General features: G+C 36.9%; 1 protein-coding gene across 2 annotated transcripts in view; it reads right to left on the reverse strand.

Annotated features, from left to right (window-relative positions):
• Positions 1 to 607: 607 nt before the first annotated feature.
• Positions 608 to 23,746, reverse strand: part of LOC127420460 (paired box protein Pax-7-like) — a 77,755-nt gene continuing 54,616 nt past the window's right edge. For both annotated transcript variants that reach the window (XM_051662776.1, XM_051662775.1), the window contains exons 8-9: positions 7,564 to 7,813; positions 608 to 2,775 (exon numbers count right to left, since the gene is read on the reverse strand). In XM_051662776.1, the coding sequence (XP_051518736.1) occupies positions 2,660 to 2,775; positions 7,564 to 7,813 (366 nt within the window). In that variant the 3' untranslated portion in view covers positions 608 to 2,659. The remainder of the gene's footprint in view (positions 2,776 to 7,563; positions 7,814 to 23,746) is intronic.

Below are 23,746 nucleotides of genomic sequence, written 5' to 3' on the forward strand. Positions count from 1 at the left end.
ATTCATTTACAGCGCAACTCAATTACTGGAAACTGATATTTTTAGTATCTTAAATCACCACAACTGTCATGATGCTCTTGACTTCAAAGGGGCTTTAAAAATACTGCATTGTTAAAATGGGGATTAAATCATGATTACAGTTGACACGAACATCAAAGCAATGAAAAGAGTGTGTGAAAAATGCCAATAGATTTTCATGTTTTAAGTATTACTGAATATGAATATTTGAGATTAAAAGCTCTTTATGGGGCTGTACAAATTTAGCGCTAGGTGGAAAAACAAGCTTACAGTACATGATACTTCAGGGCATGTATCATTGCTGAATGATCTATTATTTGCTTAATAAAATAAAATTTTGCATGTTTTTATCATAAGATAAACATATGCCCTGTAAACAAAAATTATTAAAAGGCTAGTTCAGACAAAAATGAAAATTCTGTCATCATTTATTTCAGAAGAAAGAAAGTCGTAGTGGTTTGGAAAACAATAAGGCGCGTAATGATGACAGAATTTTCATTTTGGAGTAAAGTGTTATTTTAATTTGTTTTAAGAACACAATCAAGAGTGTTGAGAAAGAAAGAAGCAATCTTTGTTTCTTTGTCCAGTTTTTAAGCTTTAATCCATAACAGATATGCCAGTGCTACAGTAAAGACACCAACAGGCTGAAGGTAGTAAATGCCGAGACAAATTCCCACTATGCTAGTATTTCATACAGCTGAATAAATTATGCCATGATAATATACACACATGCTGAAACAGAAATATATCAAAAGAAATTACATATATGCAAAAAAAGGTAAACAATGAAAGAATAAAGAGCGACTGAGGTTGGAAAGATATTTGGAAAAGGTGTATCACCGAGTGCTTTAAATATCCCAAAGGTGGATTAATGCTTGCATTAGAAATGAGTGCTATACACTAAAAAGAAATTTTTTCACTTTTCTTTTTTGTCTTTTTTATTTACTACAAAATGTTTTAAGTGTTAAAATGGAAATGTCCTCAGTCTTAAGTTGGCACATGGTCATGTGTTTTTTTTTTTTTTTCAGTAATTGTCCTGACTATATGGCATCTTAGGGCACCTCCAGTGACAGTTCATCTTTGTCACATAAATTGTCAATCATCACCTCTTAGGTTAAGAAAACGCAGCAATGGTTGCAAACAACTTGTAAACACAAAAAGCTATAAATGTGGTCATATATATCTCAAAATGTGGTCAAAATGGCTGTGCTGCTTTTCCTCAAAACATAATTAATTTAAATGTAACAATAGGAAATACATTAAGACTTCAAAAAGTCCCATGATTTCATTTCTCTCTACGAACTGTATGTCCTAAAAAACATTTGATCCCCATTCTACAGTTCAATTCACTAGAGTACATTGACCACAGAGACAAATAAAGATCCCCATCAATAAGAAGTGCTACCATTTAAGAACATCATCTCTATAAGCTGAAATGTGTGTTTGCAGATTGCTTTTCACAGTTGTTTTTTTGTTTTTTTATGTCATTGCATTTCAATACTTTGACAACACTTGACATGAATAGCCAAGAAGCATAAGGGAAAGTATATAAAAAGCCTTAGAATTCCATAAAATGTTGAAATGGCTTCCCTTAAGGGCTCTTGACAATTTAATTTAATTAGAGAGATTAATGGTAATTATAGTGACAACAGAGGACAATTAGTCTGTGTGCATTCATACTAGAATAGATAGGACATATTTTTGTGATTTGGTCATCATACTAGAATAATGTATGCTTTTTTTTTTTTTTTTAAGACAGAATGATCATAAATAACACTGATAATTTACCCTTGAATGCTTAGGGCAGTTCGCAGGCTGTTGCCCTGACCAATCTATAACATGTTATTCTAAATTGCCATTATGATTTCCAGGGGCTTACACATCAGAAAAAAGTGAGGATAATGGCTGAGATTTGAGCCTTCATTGGTCATTCTCATATTCCACCAATCCAGAAGCCCCACTGACTAGCCCAGATCTTTTGGAATATCAAGCTTCTAAAATGAGCAAATCACATGCACTGCAGCTATGCAAAGAGCCTGCAAAGCTATTAGTGTCTTTCCATGTACTGTATCTCCATCAAAAATGTTACAAAGCAAGGCCATGTGGTTAAGATAGAAACATAAACTAAACATGAGAAAAAATAAAAATGTAACATGTAAACAAAGAGTAATTACAATAGTAAATGCAACAGCAATAGGAACAACCACATTTATAATAACATATATAATTATAATACCATAATTTTCAGTCCTATAAACAACATGGTCCAAATAGTTTGGAATGGTCAAGTGGCTACAAATGTTGCCTATGTGTGGTATCATTGGATGCTGTTGGGCAGGGCTTTCGTGATTTGTACTCAGACAATCGATGCTCATGTTCCCTGGCTTTATGAAGCCCTGAAAGGGTCTCTTTGTTGTGAAAGAGTGAAAGGATCTGGATGAGGAAGGAGATGGGGCACAACAATGTCAATTTTTTTGTGGAATGGCTTTTGTATTCATGCTGTCATAGGTAAAGAGTCTAAGACTGCCTGTGATTTCTCTTGGTCGTGTACACTCTCAGTCAGATCGGCCATAAGTGGGCACTGCAGAAAGATGGAGGGATGCTGGTGAAACAAATGAGTGGATGTTCAGTTAGAGCTCCATCAATAGGCCTGTCCCGTCTCCACCTGCAGCAGTCCGAGCACAGCTGAGTGATCTCCCAGCTTCATCCTTCTCTGTGTGGACAAGCTCACATTCTTGGCCAGGTAATCCACCGCAGCTGCACACAGAGAGACAACAGGAACCAATTAATTTCTCAGAGAGATGTATATGATATATAAGCAAATTAATATACTGTAGGTTTAGTTTGGGTTCAGTTTCAGAGCAGACATTATCTGTAATGTGAACACTTCACATCACAGTGGGCTGATTTCAGAGACATGGACACCTGTTTCCCAATGTCACTCATTACTGTCACAGTGAGTCTTCCTTTGCACATTACTCATTATGACTGTCATCTCCTTTCTCTGAATTCCACACTTTTCCATCATATATGTTACACTGTGATATGCCAGTCTATTCCATTTGTAAATTTTTTAATAAAATAGAATAAAATAAATCAAGTTAAAGGTTATGGTAAATATGTCAAAATTGGATTAATATATATATATATATATATATATATATAAGGTATAAATATTTTTTATTATTTTATTATTATTATTATGTTTTTTGTGTGTGTGTGTGTGTGTGTGTGTGTGTGTGCTTCTTGGGGGCCTGAAGAAAATTTTTGGGGGCATGTGGTGGCTGCTACACCCCAGGGTTTTAATAGTTTTGGATTTTAAATGTAGTAATTAGTAATTTAGTTTTAATTCTATTTTATATTCAATTTGTCATTTAAATTTAGTTTAGTATTCATTAGTTTTCACACTTTTTCTGTTTAGCTTAGTCTTCTTTTTCCACAGTGTTTTCTAGTTTCAGTTTAGTTTTTATTTTAGCTTTAGTATTTTATGGCTGCCAAAACTAAAGCATTTACTGATATCATTTAAAATGTCTAAAGTCATTAAATTTCCTAGGGCAGTCTTGTGTTACCTCTATCTAGTGGCATTTCAATGTTTAATTAAGGTGAACTGTAAATGTTTTACATTTTATAAAATAGAGTGACGATGGGTAAAGTGGGAGAGTTAAGTTTGATCCCCATTTTATCCACATGTATTTCCTTAAATTGTTAAAAAATTATTACTAAACTAATTATTGGGAAGTAAACAGCTAACTTTTTGAGGTTTTAAATTGATGATTTTATAACGGGATGTGAGGCAGAGCTCATATAGAAGGTAAATCTTGTTAAGGTTATAAAGAAGTACAAGTTGACTTAATGTAAATGGCTACATGTTATGATTTATGATGTGAAAGTGTATAATAAATTCACACCCACTTTACCAGTACTGCCTAAAAAAATCTGGAATTTGGTCAAAAGAGGGTCTTTAAAAGTTCTTCTTCCCAGTATTGAGTATTTCTTCATTTTTGCTTAGGTAGGACACATCCTAAGCTTTTATAAAATTATAATGTCAGGTTATGTGGCATTTGCATCATAATTAAAAGTGCCAAGAAAAATAACATATCCAAAAGTGTCCCACTTTGCACATATTCACTCTACTGTGTATCAAAAACTAAAACTAAGTCATTTTTATTTTGTTTTAGTTTGTTTTTGAGTTACGAAAATGTTTTTTAGTTTAATTTCTTTTCTTTTTTTTTAAATCATTTCAGTTTTTTTTTTTTTTTTTTTAGTTCAGTTAAAGAATTTTTTTTTTCATTTAGTTTTTGTTTTAGTTTTCATTATCAAGAATCACACTGCTACACCCTTGATGCCACCTGACCTAAAATACCATCCAAACGAAATGGATTAAAAAAAAAAGTATTTTTAAAGTGTCAAGTTCTTTTGTGCATTATCTTTAGCAGTTAGGGAGACAAAAAAGACTGTACTGTATAGATTTAGATAATAAGTCCACTCAATTTTCTACACTTGTGAAAACTGTTACTGCTGATCAAGATATGTATCTGTACGTCTGCACAAAATGCAATAGCGTGCGGGAGAGATGGCATAAGGAGTGGAGAGATTCCCACCAGATAGATGTGACATACAACACGTGTGACTAACACAGCAGCACCTGAGGGCACAGTTCACATTGGATTGATCTGGAGTCTGGCTTGGCTGGGAGATCTTTATCAGGAGCACGTGTCGGCTTTATCCTGCAGGCTAATCTGGGGTCAGAGGGCACCCCAAGTCTCACTCACAACTCAGGACCTCAGCATTGATGTGCCTCACATCTCACGTGGTTTCAATTTAAATACATAGAAAGCTAAAGACATTAGAGGACATTCGATTGGTGGAAAAAGAAAGTGAATCTGGCTTTGGGTTATGAGGACAAACCAAGGACAGGATGGAAGTAGTGCGGCACAGGGGTAAATACAGGGGAAGCTCCAATTAACCATTCTAGCCACATCCCTTTCAAAACAGAAAACCAATCCAGGCCTCCCTCGCTGTTTTTGCCCGAGTCAAACTGGAATTGGCTAACTTATTAAGTTAGCACTGGGCTAGTTGTAACCTTCAGGTAATTATTTGCATATAAATGTGCCACCCCCATCCTCATAGCCAAAATTTAAAAATGGAAGTGGAAACAGTGAAGCAGAGGAGGTTAAACCCGAGGGCTTTGCATTTTCAAACTGACAGGATTGAGTTTTTTGTAACTTGAGTGTTTCTTTGGAGTTGGCATTGCAATCAGGGCCACACCTTTTCCGACAAGCGGTAAACATAATGATCATTAGATCAAAATGTCAACAATAATGACAAAACGTACAATTTGAAGCTCACGACAGAGACGTCTATGATTAATAGATAAAAAAGGCTCTGAACATGGGCATTAGCACACTGGCATTAGCTGCTGGCATGTCTCTGATGTTTTTTGGTCAGAGGCCCGTTGATTACTTGGGCTGAGGGGGTGTTATTTGAACCTCTCCTTCCTTTATTCATCATTAGCAGAAGTGTTGAGGCGGGGCAAAGCGAGGGTGCATGCGAACGGTGCCAGACATCAGTCAGTGTGACAGTAAGCGCTGAGAGTTAGCGTCTGTAAGCAACAGCAGAAAGGAAGCTGTCAGGGAACGGTGGCATGAACGGTAGAAGCCGCATACCTGTGGGTGGGCTTGCTGTCTTTATAGGAGACACTCGCGCTGACAGCTAGCAGAGAGAGTAATCACAGCTCATTTAACCTCTCTCCCTCAGGATGCAGTTTGCTTCTGTCAGCCCCATTTACTCCTTAAATCCCTCTCAGACTGACTCTTTGCATTCCTTCTCCCACTGAATCTGCTCTCTGACACTCACAGTCATAGCAAACACATGCAAACACACCTCTACAAAGTGCACCCTTAAGCTGTCTACTGAATTTCAATGACATATAAGACAGGTGGGTTAAATCATTGATTCACAACCAGGGGTGCACATACACCAGGGGGTACTAAAAGGGAAAGTTGACTCAAAAATGAAAATTCTGTCATCATTTATTCACCCTCAGGTTTTTCCAAACCAGTATAATGTTTATTTTTTTCTTCTGTGGAGCACAAGAGAAGAAATTTAGAAAAATGTTGAAGAATACTGCACTTTCTTCCATACAATGAAAGTGAATGGTGACTGAGGCTAACATTGGAACAACTGGGTTTGGAACAATATGAGGGTGAGAAAATTATAACCGAAGGTTTATTTTTAGGGGTATGGTCACACCAAACACCACTGTGTCTGTCTTCACTGTTTTTTAATAGTTTGTCTATGTAAACACTCCTAAGACTGATATCTTTGACTGTTGCACCACATCTCACTGTTTTTCCAGCATCTTGCACATGAATATCATATTTTTAAGATGTCGTTTCATGCTAAAAGAACTTGATCTTTTAAAAACACGTCTCGAGACACCTGCCTTCTGTTCCATTCATCTTCTTTTCCATTCTTTGCTCTGCGCTGTTTTTTATTTTGTCTGAACGTCCTCTTATAAGATTATGATTTTGCCTTGTTAAACCTCTTACTGTCTTTGTTTTGTGTAAGTCATGAGCTTCTCATTACAATTTGTTCAGATGACATTGTATTCACTTGTGGGTGATAATTCATACATGTTTTGCTCCTATGGTATATAAATTCCACCATACAAAGAGTGCAAATTGCTTCAGTTTTAGTAACTGTCCCATTTTGGATTTCATTCATAAGTAAATTCATTGTTAGGTCTTTCACAGAGAAAGTTACTCAGGTGTCCATTAAAGAGAGAGGAAGCTACTTGGTGAGTCTGTTTTCACCCAAAGTATCGATTGTTTTCATTTAAAATTAACTTTTGTAATACTAAAATTAAAGATAATGCTAAATGATATCCAGTATGAGTCAAAAGGAACACATTCGCGGTCGATGAAGGTGTACTTGATCCTTACTGACAGTGGGCATACCTAAGACAAATGATAAGCCATTTATGTACACTCACTGAGCACTATATTAGGAACACTATGGTCCTAATAAAGTGCCCGACGAGGTCTTCTGCTGTTGTAACCCATCTGCCTCAAGGTTTGACATGTTGTGCATTCTGAGATGCTATTCTGCTTACTACAATTGTACAGAGTGGTTATCTGAGTTACCGTAGCCTTTCTGTCAGCTCGAACCAGTCTGGCCATTCTCCATTGACCTCTCACATCAACAAGGCGTTTCCATCCGTAGAACTGCCGCTCACTGGATGTTTTTTGTTTTTGGCACCATTATGAGTAAACTCTAGAGACTGTTGTGCGTGAAAATCCCAGGAGATCAGCAGTTACAGAAATATTCAGACCAGCCCGTTTGGCACCAACAATCATGTCACGGTCGAAATAATGTTTTCTCATTCTGATGGTTGATGTGAACATTAACTGAAGCTCCTGACCCATATATGCATGATTTTATGCATTGCACTGCTGCCATATGATTGACTGATTAGATAATCGCATGCATATGTAGGTGTAAAGGTGTTCCTAATAAAGTTCTAGAAAAGAGAGAAGTACTCACTCTGGCCGTATTGACTGTATTGGTATCCTGCAGTGACAGGGTCCACACTGTAGCTGGTGGTGCTGTACGTAGGGTGGCAGTAGGACTGGGAGGAGGGGAGGCTGTCGGCAGTCTTGATAGGCTCGGAGCGCTGGCTGCAGCTGGCTGAGATGGGGTTGGAGACATCCAGGCTGCTGTGCAGGGGGGAAATGGAGAACTCATGCTGGGGTTGAGAGGCCACAGCACTGGGGTTGCTAAGGATGCTCATCACCTGGTGGGCAGAGTAGGGAGAGAGTGTAAGTCAAGACATGGAAAGCACCCCTGCTGAAAAGACCAGCATGAATGTCTATGCTGGTCCAAGCTTGTTTTATGCTGGTTAGTGTTGGTTAAAATATGCGGGTCAACCAGCAATCCTTTCTACCTTCAAATTAGCAGTAAATCTATCAAATTGCCATTTATTGTTGGTTACTGCATGCCACGTGAAACACAAACAAGGCATTCTCCTTCATAGCAGTCAAACATCTTCACAACTACCCCATGGCTGCATCCCAAGGGAGCATTTACTAGCCTGAAAACAGACTAAATAACAGAGACAGATAAGGTAGACAGAAGGGACCAACATGGGGCTGGGTGGTGGGGGAGGGGGGGATGTTTAGATAGTGCCAGGGTTGTATGTCCTGAGGCTTTGTTCATAACAAGCTCCCAGGGAGAATTTAATCTGGAGCACTCAGCCATCCCACAGCCTCAGCTCTCATGAATGATTAAAATAATAAACGCTCATATTAGATGCCCCCAGAGATTGAGAGATTAGACACTCTACAAGGTCTGTCCTTGCTTTGTGCAGTGTTGTTTAGAGCATAGGTACTCATTTGGTTTTACTTCAGGACCCAGATTTTGTATTGTACATTAATTAGCGACCCGACATTGTACCACAATTGTTACAACAAAAACAATCCAAAAATAATTTTTTTTTGCTAAAGCATAAACAACAGCTGACACATGGAACAAACCAACCTGGTCTCATAGAACCACGTTTTATACCTACATTTTTGCAAAATTATTCAAATGAACACTAGAGGCGTCAGCAGCCATATCACCTGTAGCTCAAGACTGGTTGCCTACTGAAGCTAAGCAGGGCTGAGCCTGGACATTACCTGGATGGGAGACCTCCTGGAAAAACTAAGGTTGCTGCTGGAAGAGGTATTAAGGATTCCAGCAGGGGGTGCTCACCCTGCGGACTGTGTAGGTCCTAATGCCCCAGTATATTGATGGGGACACTATACTGTAAAAAGGCACTGTCCTTCAGATGAGATGTTAAACTGAGGTCCTGACTCTCTGTGGTCATAAAAAATCCCAGGACACTTCTTGAAAAGTGTAGGGGTATAACCCCTTATCAATCATGGCTTCCTAATAATCCCCATCCATTATTTTTTTAAAAAATTTAAAATACAATAGAACATTACGTTTAAAAACCTCATCTGTTTAGGAGAACATTTAGCACCACTCGTTGGACATTTCAGCGTGGAAAGTTTAAGGAATAACGTAGCATAATTTTGCAAAAACAGTTCGTGGTTAGTTATTTCCAAAAATGTTATTAGTGTTAGCCATATTACCAAGTAACACATTAATTTGCACTAAAATACCAATAGTCTGATGGTGTGAGATATGGGAAGTGTTTTCTCTTCCCCTTTAAAAGGTAATTAGCCTGCCTTTTTCTTTTTTTTTTCTTTTTTTTTTCGCATTTGGCTTTCTCACTGGGGCTCTATACATAATATATATATTATTTATACAAATATACATACCGTATATATTTTAGGGCATAATTTACAATTACTTTATTCATCAAACTGCACATGATTACCTTAAGACATTACAGCTTCATTTTCTGTTAGAGCATAACTTTCTGTAAAACTGCTTTGGAAAAAATTGTGTTGTTAGAAGTGCAGAGAAAATATGGTTTTTGAATGAAGAAAAAGAGGCACAGAGACGCTGCTTTCAGAGGATTCTTTGCCTGCCACATGCTCCCCATTCACTGGCTGAGACAAAGCATCTTCCTGAACATCAGTTTCACGTTGTGGCTCGCTACACCCTACTGCCCTTTGGCCATCTCAGGACCCAATGTGCTAAACCAATTAGCCCATCACAGAACTGCTGCAAGTAAAATCAAGCCCATATGCACCACTCCAACAACATCCATGGGCTATTTGTTGAAGCCTGATACAACCCAGGAGTTGACAGAGGACTTGAGAATGGTCAACTGCATGTTGTGAAATAAATCAAGTCACTCCAGCATGGCATTAGCCCACCAGTGTGCATACATGCTCAGATTCATTGCCTAAACAGATAAGTGAATTTAGACTAATATCCTTTCCCCAACGCTTTCAGGAAAATATGCAGTATTTGAAACATATTAAATATATGAAAGGGCCCTTGAAACAGAGCATGCTGAACTGTGTGGAAAGTCCCTTTGCTCATTGGTGGAGCATGTGATAAATGATATAAGCAAAGAGACCTTCATGGTGGAGAAGAAAAAGAAAGGGAAATGTGTTAATTTATGTGGCAGCACACTGTGGGCTGTCACGCTGCTGAGCACTGGTGTAAGACCCTGGACAAGGGGCGCTGGGTCAGGGGCAAACCGTATGCCCGACAGGGGGCTGAATGGGCAGCTGGAGGGGAGACAGGCTTAACAGGCGCTTAATTGAGGCCTGATTATATTCAGCATTCTCTGTTAAATTAAAAGCCCCTCACAGGATTGTATGCAGCACTATTGAGTTAAATGTGGTATGCAGTTTTCTTTAAATAACAGTTAGACGTAACACCATATTTAAATGACATTTGGTCACAAGACATGCGAGAACCAATGACGTATGAAGTTTAACTTGCACCATAGGCACCATATTTGATTTGAGAGCAATGCAAGAAGGATTTCATAAATAATGGCAAATTTCAGTCTGTTCATCACACAAAGTTATCATATGACTTGAAAAGATAGCAAACGAGTTTTATGGGCCACTTTTATGGTTATTTTATGGGATTTGTTTTTTTTTTCTTTTTTTTTTTTTTTTTTGGAGCATTACAGACATGCTAACTATGAACTGTTGTTGTATGGACAAGATCTGTGTGGGTATTCTTTAAAATTTTCCTTTTGTGTTTCACAGAAAAAATTATAGCATACAGGTTTGGAATAAGGAAATAATGACAGAATTTTTGCTTTTGGGTGAACTATTTATTTAAAGGAATATTCCAGGTCCAAAAAAAAAAAAAAAAAAATACAAATCTGGGTTCCAGTGAGGCACTTACAATGGAAGTCAATGGGGCCAATCCGTAAACATTAAAATACTCACTGTTTCAAAAGTCTAGCCACAAGATGTAAACAATATGCATGTTAACATGATTTTAGTGTGATCAAATCACTCACTAATATTTTCTATGTAAAGTTATATCCAAATTTACAACTTCGTTGCCATGATGACATAACATTTTAAAGCCTGTAATTCCGGTAATTTAGTAGTCTGGCGCAAAAATGACAATTTAAAAAATGTTACAGCTCGAAATAATACACGTACTCAAATAATAATAATAATTAGGGCACAAGCACTGAAAGTGCGGAGCCCTATTGTTCTTCTAAGGATTATTATTAGGGCCCAAGCACTGAAAGTGCGAGGCCCTATTGTTCTTCTAAGGATTATTATATATATATATATATATTTATTATTATTATTCTTTTCAAGGTTTTCGGTACTTTTGGGGTACATAACATGCGTGAAAACTCTTGAAAGTTTGCACACACATCAGAGTCGCTCGCCATTAGGGCTTGGCAAAGTTGCAGGAGGGGTCATTCATGATAAAATAACGTAAAAAACAAAAAAAGGAATAAGTGTGGAAACGTTTAAACCATGTGTGTGACAACTAATGACGCGTATGAGTTTGAGCTCTTTTCCAGTCGAATCCCATAGAAAGATGCAAACAAATGTGTATTTGCGGATGCAATCTTTGTTAATTAAAACATATAGTTTTATATGGATGGATTAGAACCTTTAACCTCTTATGCAACGTGCCGTTCACATGCTTGAATGCGTTTGTTTTTGCATTAAAATTACACGCAGCGCTACAAAGAGCAAAACATATGTGTCTCAACTCGAGACGTTTAACAGTTTAAGTTCTTGTTAAACTTGACATGGCGTCTAAAAACACAAACAAGCCATCAAAGACATATATCAAGTGCACGTTTTCATTGAATCATTTATAAAACAGCACAGATGGACACATAAACGCACTCATTGTGAACGGCTCCTCAGTGTAAGTCTAGAACTCTTGTAGAAAAGTTTAATCACACTTGCCTATTCTTTATTATTTGTTACTGCACATTTTCCCTTCAAGTAAATTGGTAAGTGCTTTTTGCATTGTTATAGTAACATCAGGAGTTTTCTAAGTGTAAATTAGGCTGCTTGAGCATTCAGACGAAACAAAATTTATTGCAAACAAAATTGAAATCGCAAATATTATTAGAGAGCTTTTTCTTTTTATTAGAGCTCCTTGGTTCTGGCTTTCATGCGTGGATGTGTTTTTAAAATGTCAATTGGTATTATTAGTTGATTGCCACGTAATGTATGATGGGCATACGGTGTCTTATTCATTGTGAAACTGTGTTTTCTTAATGGCATGAATCACACTGAAGGCCTAGACAAGTTTTATTGCATTCTCTGAGGCAGAAAATGATAATACAAAAATAAAGGTATTTCCCACAGCTTTCACTTAAATGTGTTATTTTTGTAGCTATTGAAAATTTATTTTAATTTAATTCTGCTCAAATGAACGAAATGACTTGCTGAACGAGACTCAAAGATCCAAGTCAGTAAAATGATCCGATCTTCCCATCACTACTGGCTAGCTCTTCTCCTTAAATACTCCTGCCTCCCCTCGCTGGAACGCGAGGCCGGTCTGGCGCTCAGGTGGAAGTCATTCGCCACTTATCTTCCCGGCCTCGCTCTGCCCAGACGCCACTCGGCTCCACCCTGCTCACCACAAAAGTCTATTTAAACGGTTGCGTATGAATAACGAATGCAGACTAAAAGTTAATGTACTTCATTTATTTTGAAGGAGAACAGAGAAAATAATGTAACAATAAAAGAAACTGAGACCTATTGCCAAATAATTGCAGCAAAATTACAAGGCTAAATGACTTAAACTCTACCTAGACCAACTTAACACCCAATGCAATGAATTACATTTGTTAATTTAATTAAAAAAGCAATTTTAGGGATATATAAAAGTGGTAAATGACTTCATTACAATATAATCTTCGGATCTACATATTTTTTCAATAAAAAATTATATTAAATTATAGCAAAAATGTAAAAAATAAAATAAAAAATTAACAATTAAAAATGAATAATATATATATATATATATATATATATATATATATATATATATATATATATATATATATATATATATATATACAGTTGTGCTCAAAAGTTTGCATACCTTGGCAGAAATTGTGAAATTTTGGCATTGATTTTGAAAATATGACTGATCATGCAAAAAAACTGTCTTTTTTTTAAGGATAGTGATCATATGAAGCCATTTATCATCACATAGTTGTTTAGCTCCTTTTTAAATCATAATTATAACAGAAATCACCCAAATGGCCCTGATCAAAAGTTTACATACCCTTGAATGTTTGGCCTTGTTACAGACACACAATGTAATGCACACAGGTTTAAATGGCAATTAAAGGTTAATTTCCCACACCTGAGGATTTTTAAATTGCAATTAGTGTCTGTGTATAAATAGTCAATGAGTTTGTTATCTCTCATGTGGATGCAATGAGCAGGCTAGATACTGAGCCATGGGGAGCAGAAAAGAACTGTCAAAAGACCTGCATAACAAGGTAATGGAACTTTATAAAGATGGAAAAGGACATAAAAAGATATCCAAAGCCTTGAAAATGCCAGTCAGTACTGTTCAATCACTTAAGAAGTGGAAAATTCGAGGATCCCTTGATACCACGGTCAGGTAGACCAAGAAAGATTTCAGCCACAACTGCCAGAAGAATTGTTCGGGATACAAAGAAAAACCCACAGGTAACCTCAAGAGAAATATAGGCTGCTCTGGAAAAAGATGGTGTGGTTGTTTCAAGGAGCACAATACGACGATACTTGATCAAAAATGAGCTGCATGGTCGAGTTGCCAGAAAGAAGCCAATGCCACAAAAAAGCCCGGTTACAATATGCCCGACAACACCTTGACACACCTCACAGCTTCTGGCACACTGTAATTTGGAGTGACGAGACCGAAATATAGCTTTATGGTCACAACCATAAGCGCTATGTTTGGAGAGGGGTCAACAAGTATTGTGCTCCTTGAAAAAGGTTTTTTGCATGATCAGTCATATTTTCAAACTCAATGCCAAAATGTCACAATTTCTGCCAGGGTATGCAAACTTTTGAGCACAACTGTATATATATACACACACACTGTGGTTGAGTGTGTGTGAGATATATATGGCAGACCTCTGCCTGTCCTATGGAGGGAGCGGGAGCCAGGTGAACAATCCACATAAGACTTTAATGCCACATTTTTCAATGTACATCAAAACATAAACGTGCTTTTCTGCACAATAAACAAACACAATCAGCAACACTCAACAGCCTTGCTTTTCAGCAATCACTGTGGCACAGTCACACACAGTTCCGTGCGTCTGTCTCTCCCCGTCTGCTGCTGTCTTCTCTCCTTAAATACTCCCGCCGGTCCTCCCTGGAACGCGAGACCGGTGTACAAAAAGGTGGAAATCGTTTACCACTTATCTTTCCGGCCTCGCTCTGCCCTGACACCATGCCCTGCTTGCAACAATATAGATAGATAGATAGCAGAGGTGTAACGCTTCAAATTTCTCAGGGTTCTGTTTATATCACGGTTTTAGGGTCACTGTTTCAGTACTATTTCAGAAATATTACTGCCAAACCCAAAATATATATTCTATTTGGTAACAGACACTTCCAAGAGATTTGCCCTCACTACAAATCACTATGGTTTTACAGCAGTAAATGGTATTTGTAGTAAAATCATAGTAACCACAAAATTAACATAGTTACTGTCATGGTTACAATACTATAGTAAAATCAAGGTTACTATATGGAAATTACAGTTACTATTGTAAAACAATGGTTAATTGTATCAAAACTATGATTTCTGCCAAGAAAACAATGGTGACAGCAGTCATTGTTACTTCAGTCACGGCTACTACAGTATTACTGAATAAAACCATGGTTAATTTTCGCTAGGTGTCCTTAACTAACAAAAAAATGCTCTAATTACTAACTCAACATTTAACTTGATACATGCATTTATGCATCAACATAATGTGCATTTCATATTCAACTCAACATATATTCAGAAGTTGTACATCACTATAGAATGATTAACCTTACTGTAAAAATGTATGCTAGAAGAGATGTCGTAATGCAACATGAGTGTTTTAATCATATGTGGAAATCCCACATCTTCACCATAGGAATGATGGCATATATCTACCACACATTGTATGTTTAGGGTCCAAGTTTAATTAATGTTGAGTTGTTGCTGTGTCAATCATGCTTTGTTTTCCGAAAGCCACCAAGTGGAAATGGACCCATGGTGCTTGGGCCCGTCATCGCTGCGTGCAGCTATATTTATTATTATTATTATAATACACAATACAAGTTTTAACAGAAGAATTAATGTAAGTGCTTTTAGAAAATGATATGCTTCACATTTCTGCCTTTAATCTCTCCAAAAATTGTCCTCATTCACTACCATTATAAGTGCCTCACTGTAACCTTGATTTTTGCTTTTTTTAAAGAAAAGGAGGAATGAGTCGAAATTAATTTTTGTGGTAATCAACATTATACCACAAATGCTATCGATTGAGCTTAACTTGTATTGAACCCAGAATATTCCTTTAATGTTTTTATTTCTATTCCATTTAAACTAGCAGTGAAATTCCAGCAAACTGCAATGAAGTCATGAAATTCCGTAATCCGCTGTATTTCCCTATAAAAGACATTTCACTGTAATATGAGCAAATTTGAGCTAATATTATAGCCTGAGCCTATGTAAGTTCAGCATCTCCCCAGGAGTGGAGTTTAAATCAGATGAGCAGGGGATGCAAACACAAGGGGTGTCAGACCAGAATGTGGGCAGAGAGGTGGGAGAGCGCTGGGTGCCTGACACCTCCATTCAGCCCTGCACTTAAGCATCCTGTAGCCTGGGTGATGCCATTATTGTGCTGGAAGACAAATTATTCAAATCTTCAAATTTAGCATAAACTTATTGACGTCAATTAAAGTGGCAAACAGAGAATATTCCAGCATGGTGAGAGGTAGAGCCTGGCCTTTATCAAGAGAGGCAGCACGTGGTGAAGCTATTGTCAAACCAATCCTCTTGCTGCACAGCGCACCACAGAGAGAGGCATGCCTTAAACCACTGCGGCCAGCCAGCTGTAATTTGGACATTCAACTTAAAGGGCACATGGAGCCACAAAACAAACACTAACAAACAGCAGGACTGCCTGTGAACTCTTTACATGGGCTACTGCACTCACAGTGGGACAACCACCAAAACAGAAGGGGTAAAAACGGCAGGGTCTGGCTCTGTTTAAGCAAAGAGGACTTACATCTTAACAGTTTTGACACAGAAAGCTGATATTGCTTTAAAGTTAAATAAACAAATGTGCAAAATATTGCAGTAACACTTTACAATAAATTTGTACATGTTAACATTAGTTAATACGGTAACATTTTACAATAAGATTGTACTCATTAACATTATTTAACTACATTAGTTAACATGAACTAACAATGAACAAAACTTTTACAGCATTTATTAATATTGGTTAATGTTAATTTCAACTTAATTTCAATACATTTTTAAAATGAAAAGTTGTTAACATTAGTTAATGCACTATGAACTAACATGAACTTACAATGAACAATTGTATTTCTATGAACTAACATTAACAAAGATTAATAAATGCTGTAAACAATATATTGTTCATTGTTAGTTCATGATACCTAATGCATAAACTGATGTTAACGAATGGAACCTTGTTGTAAAGTGTTACCTAAAAAGTTATTAGTATATACATAAATTGATCAAGATCGATAAATTCTGTAAAAGCATATTGTGTAAACAAACATTTAAGATAAGAGATTCTGTTAAAGGGGTAAAAAAATCATAACAAATAATAACTCGGATACCCTTGCCTACGGTAAGAACTTAAGACTGTAAACTAAGCTATGAAGAGGGTGAGTGAGCGGACTCCACAGCCCAGCCAGACACAGAGTTGTAATCTATTATTTCCTGCCATACTACCATTGCTAAGTAAAAATCAATGTTTTTTCTTTTTTTTGTATCTGATACGGCTGGTGGGGAGGAAGCTGGACTATATGCCAATCACTCTGGCTGACAAACAACATCCCCAGCTAGTGTGACTCTCCAGGCCCACCCTACCAACACCAGAGAACAAATCAACCCACCCCGAGAGTCTGAGACACACTTAACTTTCTTGAGCCCTTTCAAAGTATTACTCGACACCCCCCCCCCCCCCCGACACCCCCCAACACACACACACACACACACACCAACTCTCTTTCTCTCTCGCTTGCTCTCTCCCTTTCTCTTTTTCTTTCATTCTGTGAAGCATCCCCCCAGTAGCTAGGCTTTCATTTGTTGTCGGTCTGTGTGAGACCTGCTAGTGCAGATAATACCAGGCAGGATCCAGTTTAAAGGACATAGCTGCAGGCATTTCTCCTTTCCCTCGTTCCTTCTCTCTCTCTCTCTCTCTCTCTCTCTCTCTCTCTCTCTCTCCTTTTCACTTTCTGTCTCTCGACAGATAGATTACTTTATAAATAATAACAAAATGTAATTAATTCTCTCAACTTCAGAGCCTTCTAGCCTGCAGCGGTGTGAATGTAAAACTGGAAATTGATACAATGTGCAACCTTTCAGATAAATAAATAGTGCACAGGCAATAAAAAAGGAAGCCTTTCACACTACCATAATTTCCTTAACTGTCAAATTATATTTTTTGTCTGAGTAAATGTTTGACGTGACTTGGCTCTTTGTTGGATTTTTTTCTTTTTTTTTTTTTTTTTGCCGAAATGGAGCAGGCTCATGCTAAGCTGGAACAAAACTAAAATATGATGACAGTGATATCTCTCCCTCTCTTAAAGGGGCAAAACAGAGGGGCTAATTTAACAGAGCTGGAACTAAACACTTACATAGATGACGGCTTAAAAGCACTACACTGTATTACAAATGTGATATATCAATACAAGTCACAAATATATCACAACTCACTTAGGTGAAAAAAGGAATATTAAAGAGAGGGTTTTCGGGCTTAAAAACAAAACTATACCATTGTCTTGTACCATTGTAATGTAATGTCAAATAAGTTTACACTTTTCTTAAAAGACACAATATAACACTGTTCCCTGAATGGATGAAATTAAAGCTGAAATGTGTAATATTTTCAATGTTCAATGTATTTTCAATATTACAATTACATTATATTACTGTATAAGTAAGCCATTTGTACAGTAGATGTAAATATTGTGGCTCTGTGGTGCCATCAAAACATTACAAAACAAACATGTCCAGTCTTGGCTTGAATGGGGGTGTGCAAAATTACTAAGTTTCATAATTGACTAGCCGGTTGGTTGTTTGAACGACTAGTCGACTAGTTGGTGTTAAGGCTAATAATGTATAATTAGACTCCGTTATGTTCACGTGACCCCAATGAAACGCCTTTGAGAGGGATATCCGGACACTTAATGCAACACTTCAACATGGTGACTAACAAATATTCAACAAATAAATAGCCTAACTAACTATAACATCTTATTTCATAAATCTAAATGCTCCAATATAGAGCGGCACAAAACTGTTTATGCACATCCTGAACGCAGAGTGCTTCGGGGCGATCCTTGCTGCGCATTCAAAAGCGCAGAGCTGCAAGATAATATTGTGGGTAAACAACATCTAGTTCACGACATCAAGCAGTTTAAACCTTTTTTCTGCAACTATTTATTTAAGCAGTGTCAGACAAAATCAGCAAAAGACTTTAATCTCTCCACAACACCTCACAAATATGGCAGTATTACTAACAGAACAGCATTTAATGTCCGACAGTGATCGTCTTGTAATGTACTGTTGATTCTGCGCTTTGATTGCTGTAACTGCAGCACATAAAAGGAACCTAAAGCATTAAAGAGATTAAACTTCTTGCAAAGGGTTTTAATGTGCTGAGTGCTGACTGTTATTCACAGTTAAACACAGCAAGCTATAATTACACAAAAACGCTCTCTAAGAAATTGCGTCTCAATTAATTAGAAAATTGAGTCTCCCATTAAAACCACCACCACTAAAAATATAAATGTTAGCAGTCGACCCCTCTAATTGATTAGACAGTTTTTAATTGTTAGTCTATGTACTCATGCTTCAGACGGACGCTTTTGGAGTGTCTCTGGTCATATGCACTGTTCTTAGATAAACAGTTTAAAACTTTGAAAAACACGTCTCAAGCTGCCTGCTCTCGTTGGTTTAACGTGGCGCGTTGCCTGTACAGCTGAATTTTTGTGCTTACCCTACTGCCACATATTAGAAAATAGTCCTACCTCAACTTAGCACATCAAGCTTGAATTGCTCCGATGGTAGGATTTATGTACAGGTCAGGGGCATGATTAATTGAGTTAATTTTTTTACGCGTGATTTTTATATATATTTAATTTCAATAAATTAACACGTTAAATCGACAGCCCTAAAAATAACCATTATTTCTTGCAATTCTGTTTGGTGATGCTAGTGGCGCAGAAATTACACTCTTCAGCTTTAACCAGATATGTCTACAAATAACAAGGTTTTGCTGTGAGTTTAACTGTAGGTGAGTCCCCAGCAAAGAGCTGCAGTATAATAGCATTAATATAAAAAGACACTCGGAATCCCTGACAATACAGCCCAGAATCTGGCCTGTCCACCTGCTCTTAGAGAGAGAATACGAGAGAGAGAGAGAGAGAGAGGGCAGTAGGACAAATATGGGTCGAAACTGAGGACAGTGAGGGTCTGTGGGCCAGTTAACAGCCTTGCATCTGTACACACAAACAGACACAATTTCTCTCTCTTTCCACATACACACACCCACATACACACTCTCACACACAGCTTAATCGGTCCAAGACTGGATTTGCTGGTGAGTAAGAGACCAGCTCTCATTTCACAGAAATATAGGCTACACAAGCAGATGCCTGCATGTTGGGAAAATGTCACCTGTGCAGGGAGCTGGAATTACAAGAGCTGATGTTATAATGCTATCTGCAAAGCAAAAGGTTACATGTCCTTTACATACACAGACCCAGCACTTGGTATCATGCTTACAAACTGTAGATTTGCTATTGTGAACAGATTAAAACAAGACACTGCTTCCAAAAATAATACTGGATTTTAGGATTAAGAAACAGAGCACAATGTTCTCTTGAGTGACATGAGTATAAAAACATCTCACTCACCGACTTTGGCATTACATTTTAAGGGCAATATCTGATGCAATGCCACCGTAATTAAAGAAGCAATGTAATTCTTTTTCAGGAAGTCGCTTTTCAGAGAGAAGCCATAATCCTCAAAATCCTCCAAACACCCCCAAAAACAGAATCAACTAACAAAAAATGTCAAGTGGCAAGACTGCAAACAGGCAAATACATACATAAAATATGGACATTTGAGTGTGGTGCTTTCAGAATGCCATGAAATGTGATGCAATTCCACCCAGAGTTAGGCAATATCATCAGGACTCACTGCTGAATAGCTCATTAGTTACATTTGCATTAAATATTATATGGGTAGTTGACATAAAATAACTCTGCGATGTGACATACTCTAAAAAATATTTTAAATATTTTAAACATTTCACTAACTATAATTAACAGTTATATTGATAAAATACAATATATGTATGACAATATATACGTATATACTGTATGTGTGTATATATATATATATATATATATATATATATATATATATATATATATATTATAATTCTATTATTGTATTTTATAAACATCATACATTTTTGAATAAATATAAAATTGGGGGGGGGGGGTTAGGATACATTGTTAAGATAATTCTATATTTATATTATACAGCTATATAATATGTTATTCTGTATGTTTATAAATGGAATTATTATGCATGCAGCTTTTATGACCTCATATTAATGTAATATTTGTACTTTTAAAAATTAATTTGTCACACCGCAGGACAATTTAAAATGCACGAGGCAAAAGGGGATTAAATTGGTGAAAAACTTAAAAGAAATGGTGATCAGTTCCAGATTTACAATATAAACTTTCTCTTATACATTTTTACACCTAAAATTTTGAAATACATTTTTTTTTTACTACCCCATAAATATTTTTCTAAATTTTTGTTTTGTTTTGTTTTGTTTGTTTGTTTTTAAGTCTTTCTAGATTCTTAGGTCTTGTGGTGTTCTTCTTTACATCGCAATATAAAGAACACAAGGGGCTTTGGATCAGTTCCAATATACCATCACCATTATTAGCTGACTAGTCTGCTAGCTGCCTTGAGAGGTCACACAGGTCACATAAACTACAACACATAGAGACTTTATCACTTAGATATCACATAGAGATGGTGTCTGTTCCCCGAACTACCAAACACAAAACTCTCACTAAATCATTTAGAAAAAAACTGATTAAGGTCAAACTTGAACAAAACAAAAAAATTAAAGATAAACATAATATGAAGGTAGGGCTACTAAACATTAGATCTCTTTCTACCAAAGCACTAATTGTAAATGAAATTATTACAGATCATTGTTTGGATGTGCTCTGTTTGACTGAAACCTGGCTTAAACTGGATGAATATATTAGTTTAAATGAATCTACTCCCTCAGGTTATTGTTATAAACATGAGCCTCGTCTGAAGGGTCGAGGAGGAGGTGTTGCTACGATTTACAGTGAAGTTTTTGGTGTTACTCAGAGGACAGGATATAAGTTTAAGTCTTTTGAACTAATAATGCTTAATGTGACACCGTCAGATATAAATAAAAATACTCTGTTACCCTTGCTACAGTATATAGATCACCCGGCCCTTATTCTGATTTCCTTGGTGAATTTGCACATTTTTTATCAGATCTTGTAGTTACTGTAGATAGAGCTTTAATTGTTGGTGATTTCAACATTCACATAGATAATGAAAATGACACATTGGGATTAGCATTTACCCATATTCTCAACTCTCTTGGAGTGAGACGAAATGTGACAGGACCAACTCATCGCTGTAATCATACGCTAGATTTAATTCTGTCATATGGAGTTGATGTTGATACTATAGAAATTCTGCCGCACAGCGATGACATCTCGGATAATTACTTGTATGCTGCGATCAGCTAATGTTACTCTCGTTCAGGTAGAACTATTCTTTCGACCACTAAAGATAGCTTCACTAATAATCTTCCAGATCTATCTCATACACTCAGTAAACCCCAAAGCCTAGAAGAACTTGATGAAATAACAGAAAATATAAATACAGTCTCCTCTAGCACTCTTGATAGTGTCGACTCCCTTCGATTAAAGAAAATTAAAGAAAAAAGCCCTGCACCATGGTACAATGATCACACTCATGCTCTCAAGAGAGCAGCTCAGAAAATGGAGCACAAGTGGAAGAGTACAAAATTAGAGGTATTTCGCGGTGCATGGAAAGATAGTGTCTGTAACTACAGACAGGCACTAAAAGCTGCCAGGTCAGCATATTTTAGAAAACTCATAGAAAATAACCACAACAATCCTAGGTGTTTATTCAGTACTGTGGCTAAATTGGTTAGGATTAAAGCCTCAACAGAACCAGATATTCCGTCTCAGCACAAGAGTAATGACTTCATGAATTTCTTTACTGATAAAATTTAAATAATCAGAAATAAAATTGGAATTATGCAATCATCTGTCACAGCACCTCAGAAAACAGTGTCTCATAATTTTGCTCACGAGCAACTTCAATCCTTCGCTGTCATAGGTCATGAAGAGCTAACAAAACTTATCGAAACATCATAAGCCACAACATGTATGTTGGATCCAATACCAACCAAGCTCTTAAAAGAGGTATTCCCTGTAATCTCAGAACCTCTTCTTAATATTATTAACTCCTCACTATCCTTAGGACATGTCCAAAGAAACTTTAAAATGGCAGTTATCAAACCGCTTATTAAGAAGCCACAACTTAATCCTGGAGAACTGGCTAATTATAGACCGATTTCAAATCTCCCATTTATGTTGAAAATACTAGAAAAGTTAGTATCCTCCCAAATATGTTCATTTCTACAGAGAAATAGTATATATGAACAATTTCAGTCAGGATTTAGGCCCCATCACAGTACAGAGACTGCACTTATCAGAGTTACAAATGACTTGCTCTTATCATCTGATCGCGGCTGCATTTCACTTCTAGTGCTTTTAGATCTTAGTGCTGCCTTCGACACGATAGATCACGACATTCTCTTGAATAGGCTAGAGAATTATGTTGGCATTAGTGGACTTGCATTAGCATGGTTTAGGTCCTATTTAGCAGACCGCTACCACTTTGTCTATGTAAATGTGGAATTGTCAAACCAAACAATAGTAAAGTATGGAGTGCCACAGGGATCCGTTTTAGGGCCTCTGCTTTTCTCCATGTATATGCTTCCCCTGGGAGATATTATCAGGAATCGTGGAATAAGTTTCCACTGTTATGCTGATGATACCCAAATTTATATTTCTTCAAAACCTGATGAGATTTCACAATTGTCCAAATTAGCAGAGTGTATTAATGAAATAAAAGATTAGATGGCCAGAAATTTTCTTCTACTCAATTCCGACAAAACAGAGGTACTAATTATTGGACCAAAAACCTCTAAAAACAAGCCGCTAAAATATAATTTGACTCTCGATGGATGTACTGTTACATCGTCTTCAACAGCGAAGAACTTAGGTGTTATATTTGATACCAATCTGTCCTTTGAAAATCAAATTACCAATGTTTATAGAACAGCATTCTTCCACCTAAGAAATATTGTTAAATTACGACACATGCTCTCTGTTGCTGATGCCGAAAATCGAATTCATGCGTTCATGACCTCAAGACTAGATTATTGTAATGCATTACTGGGAGG

Source organism: Myxocyprinus asiaticus, chromosome 29 (assembly GCF_019703515.2).
Source record: "Myxocyprinus asiaticus isolate MX2 ecotype Aquarium Trade chromosome 29, UBuf_Myxa_2, whole genome shotgun sequence".
NCBI classification, from domain to species: Eukaryota; Metazoa; Chordata; class Actinopteri; order Cypriniformes; family Catostomidae; genus Myxocyprinus; species Myxocyprinus asiaticus.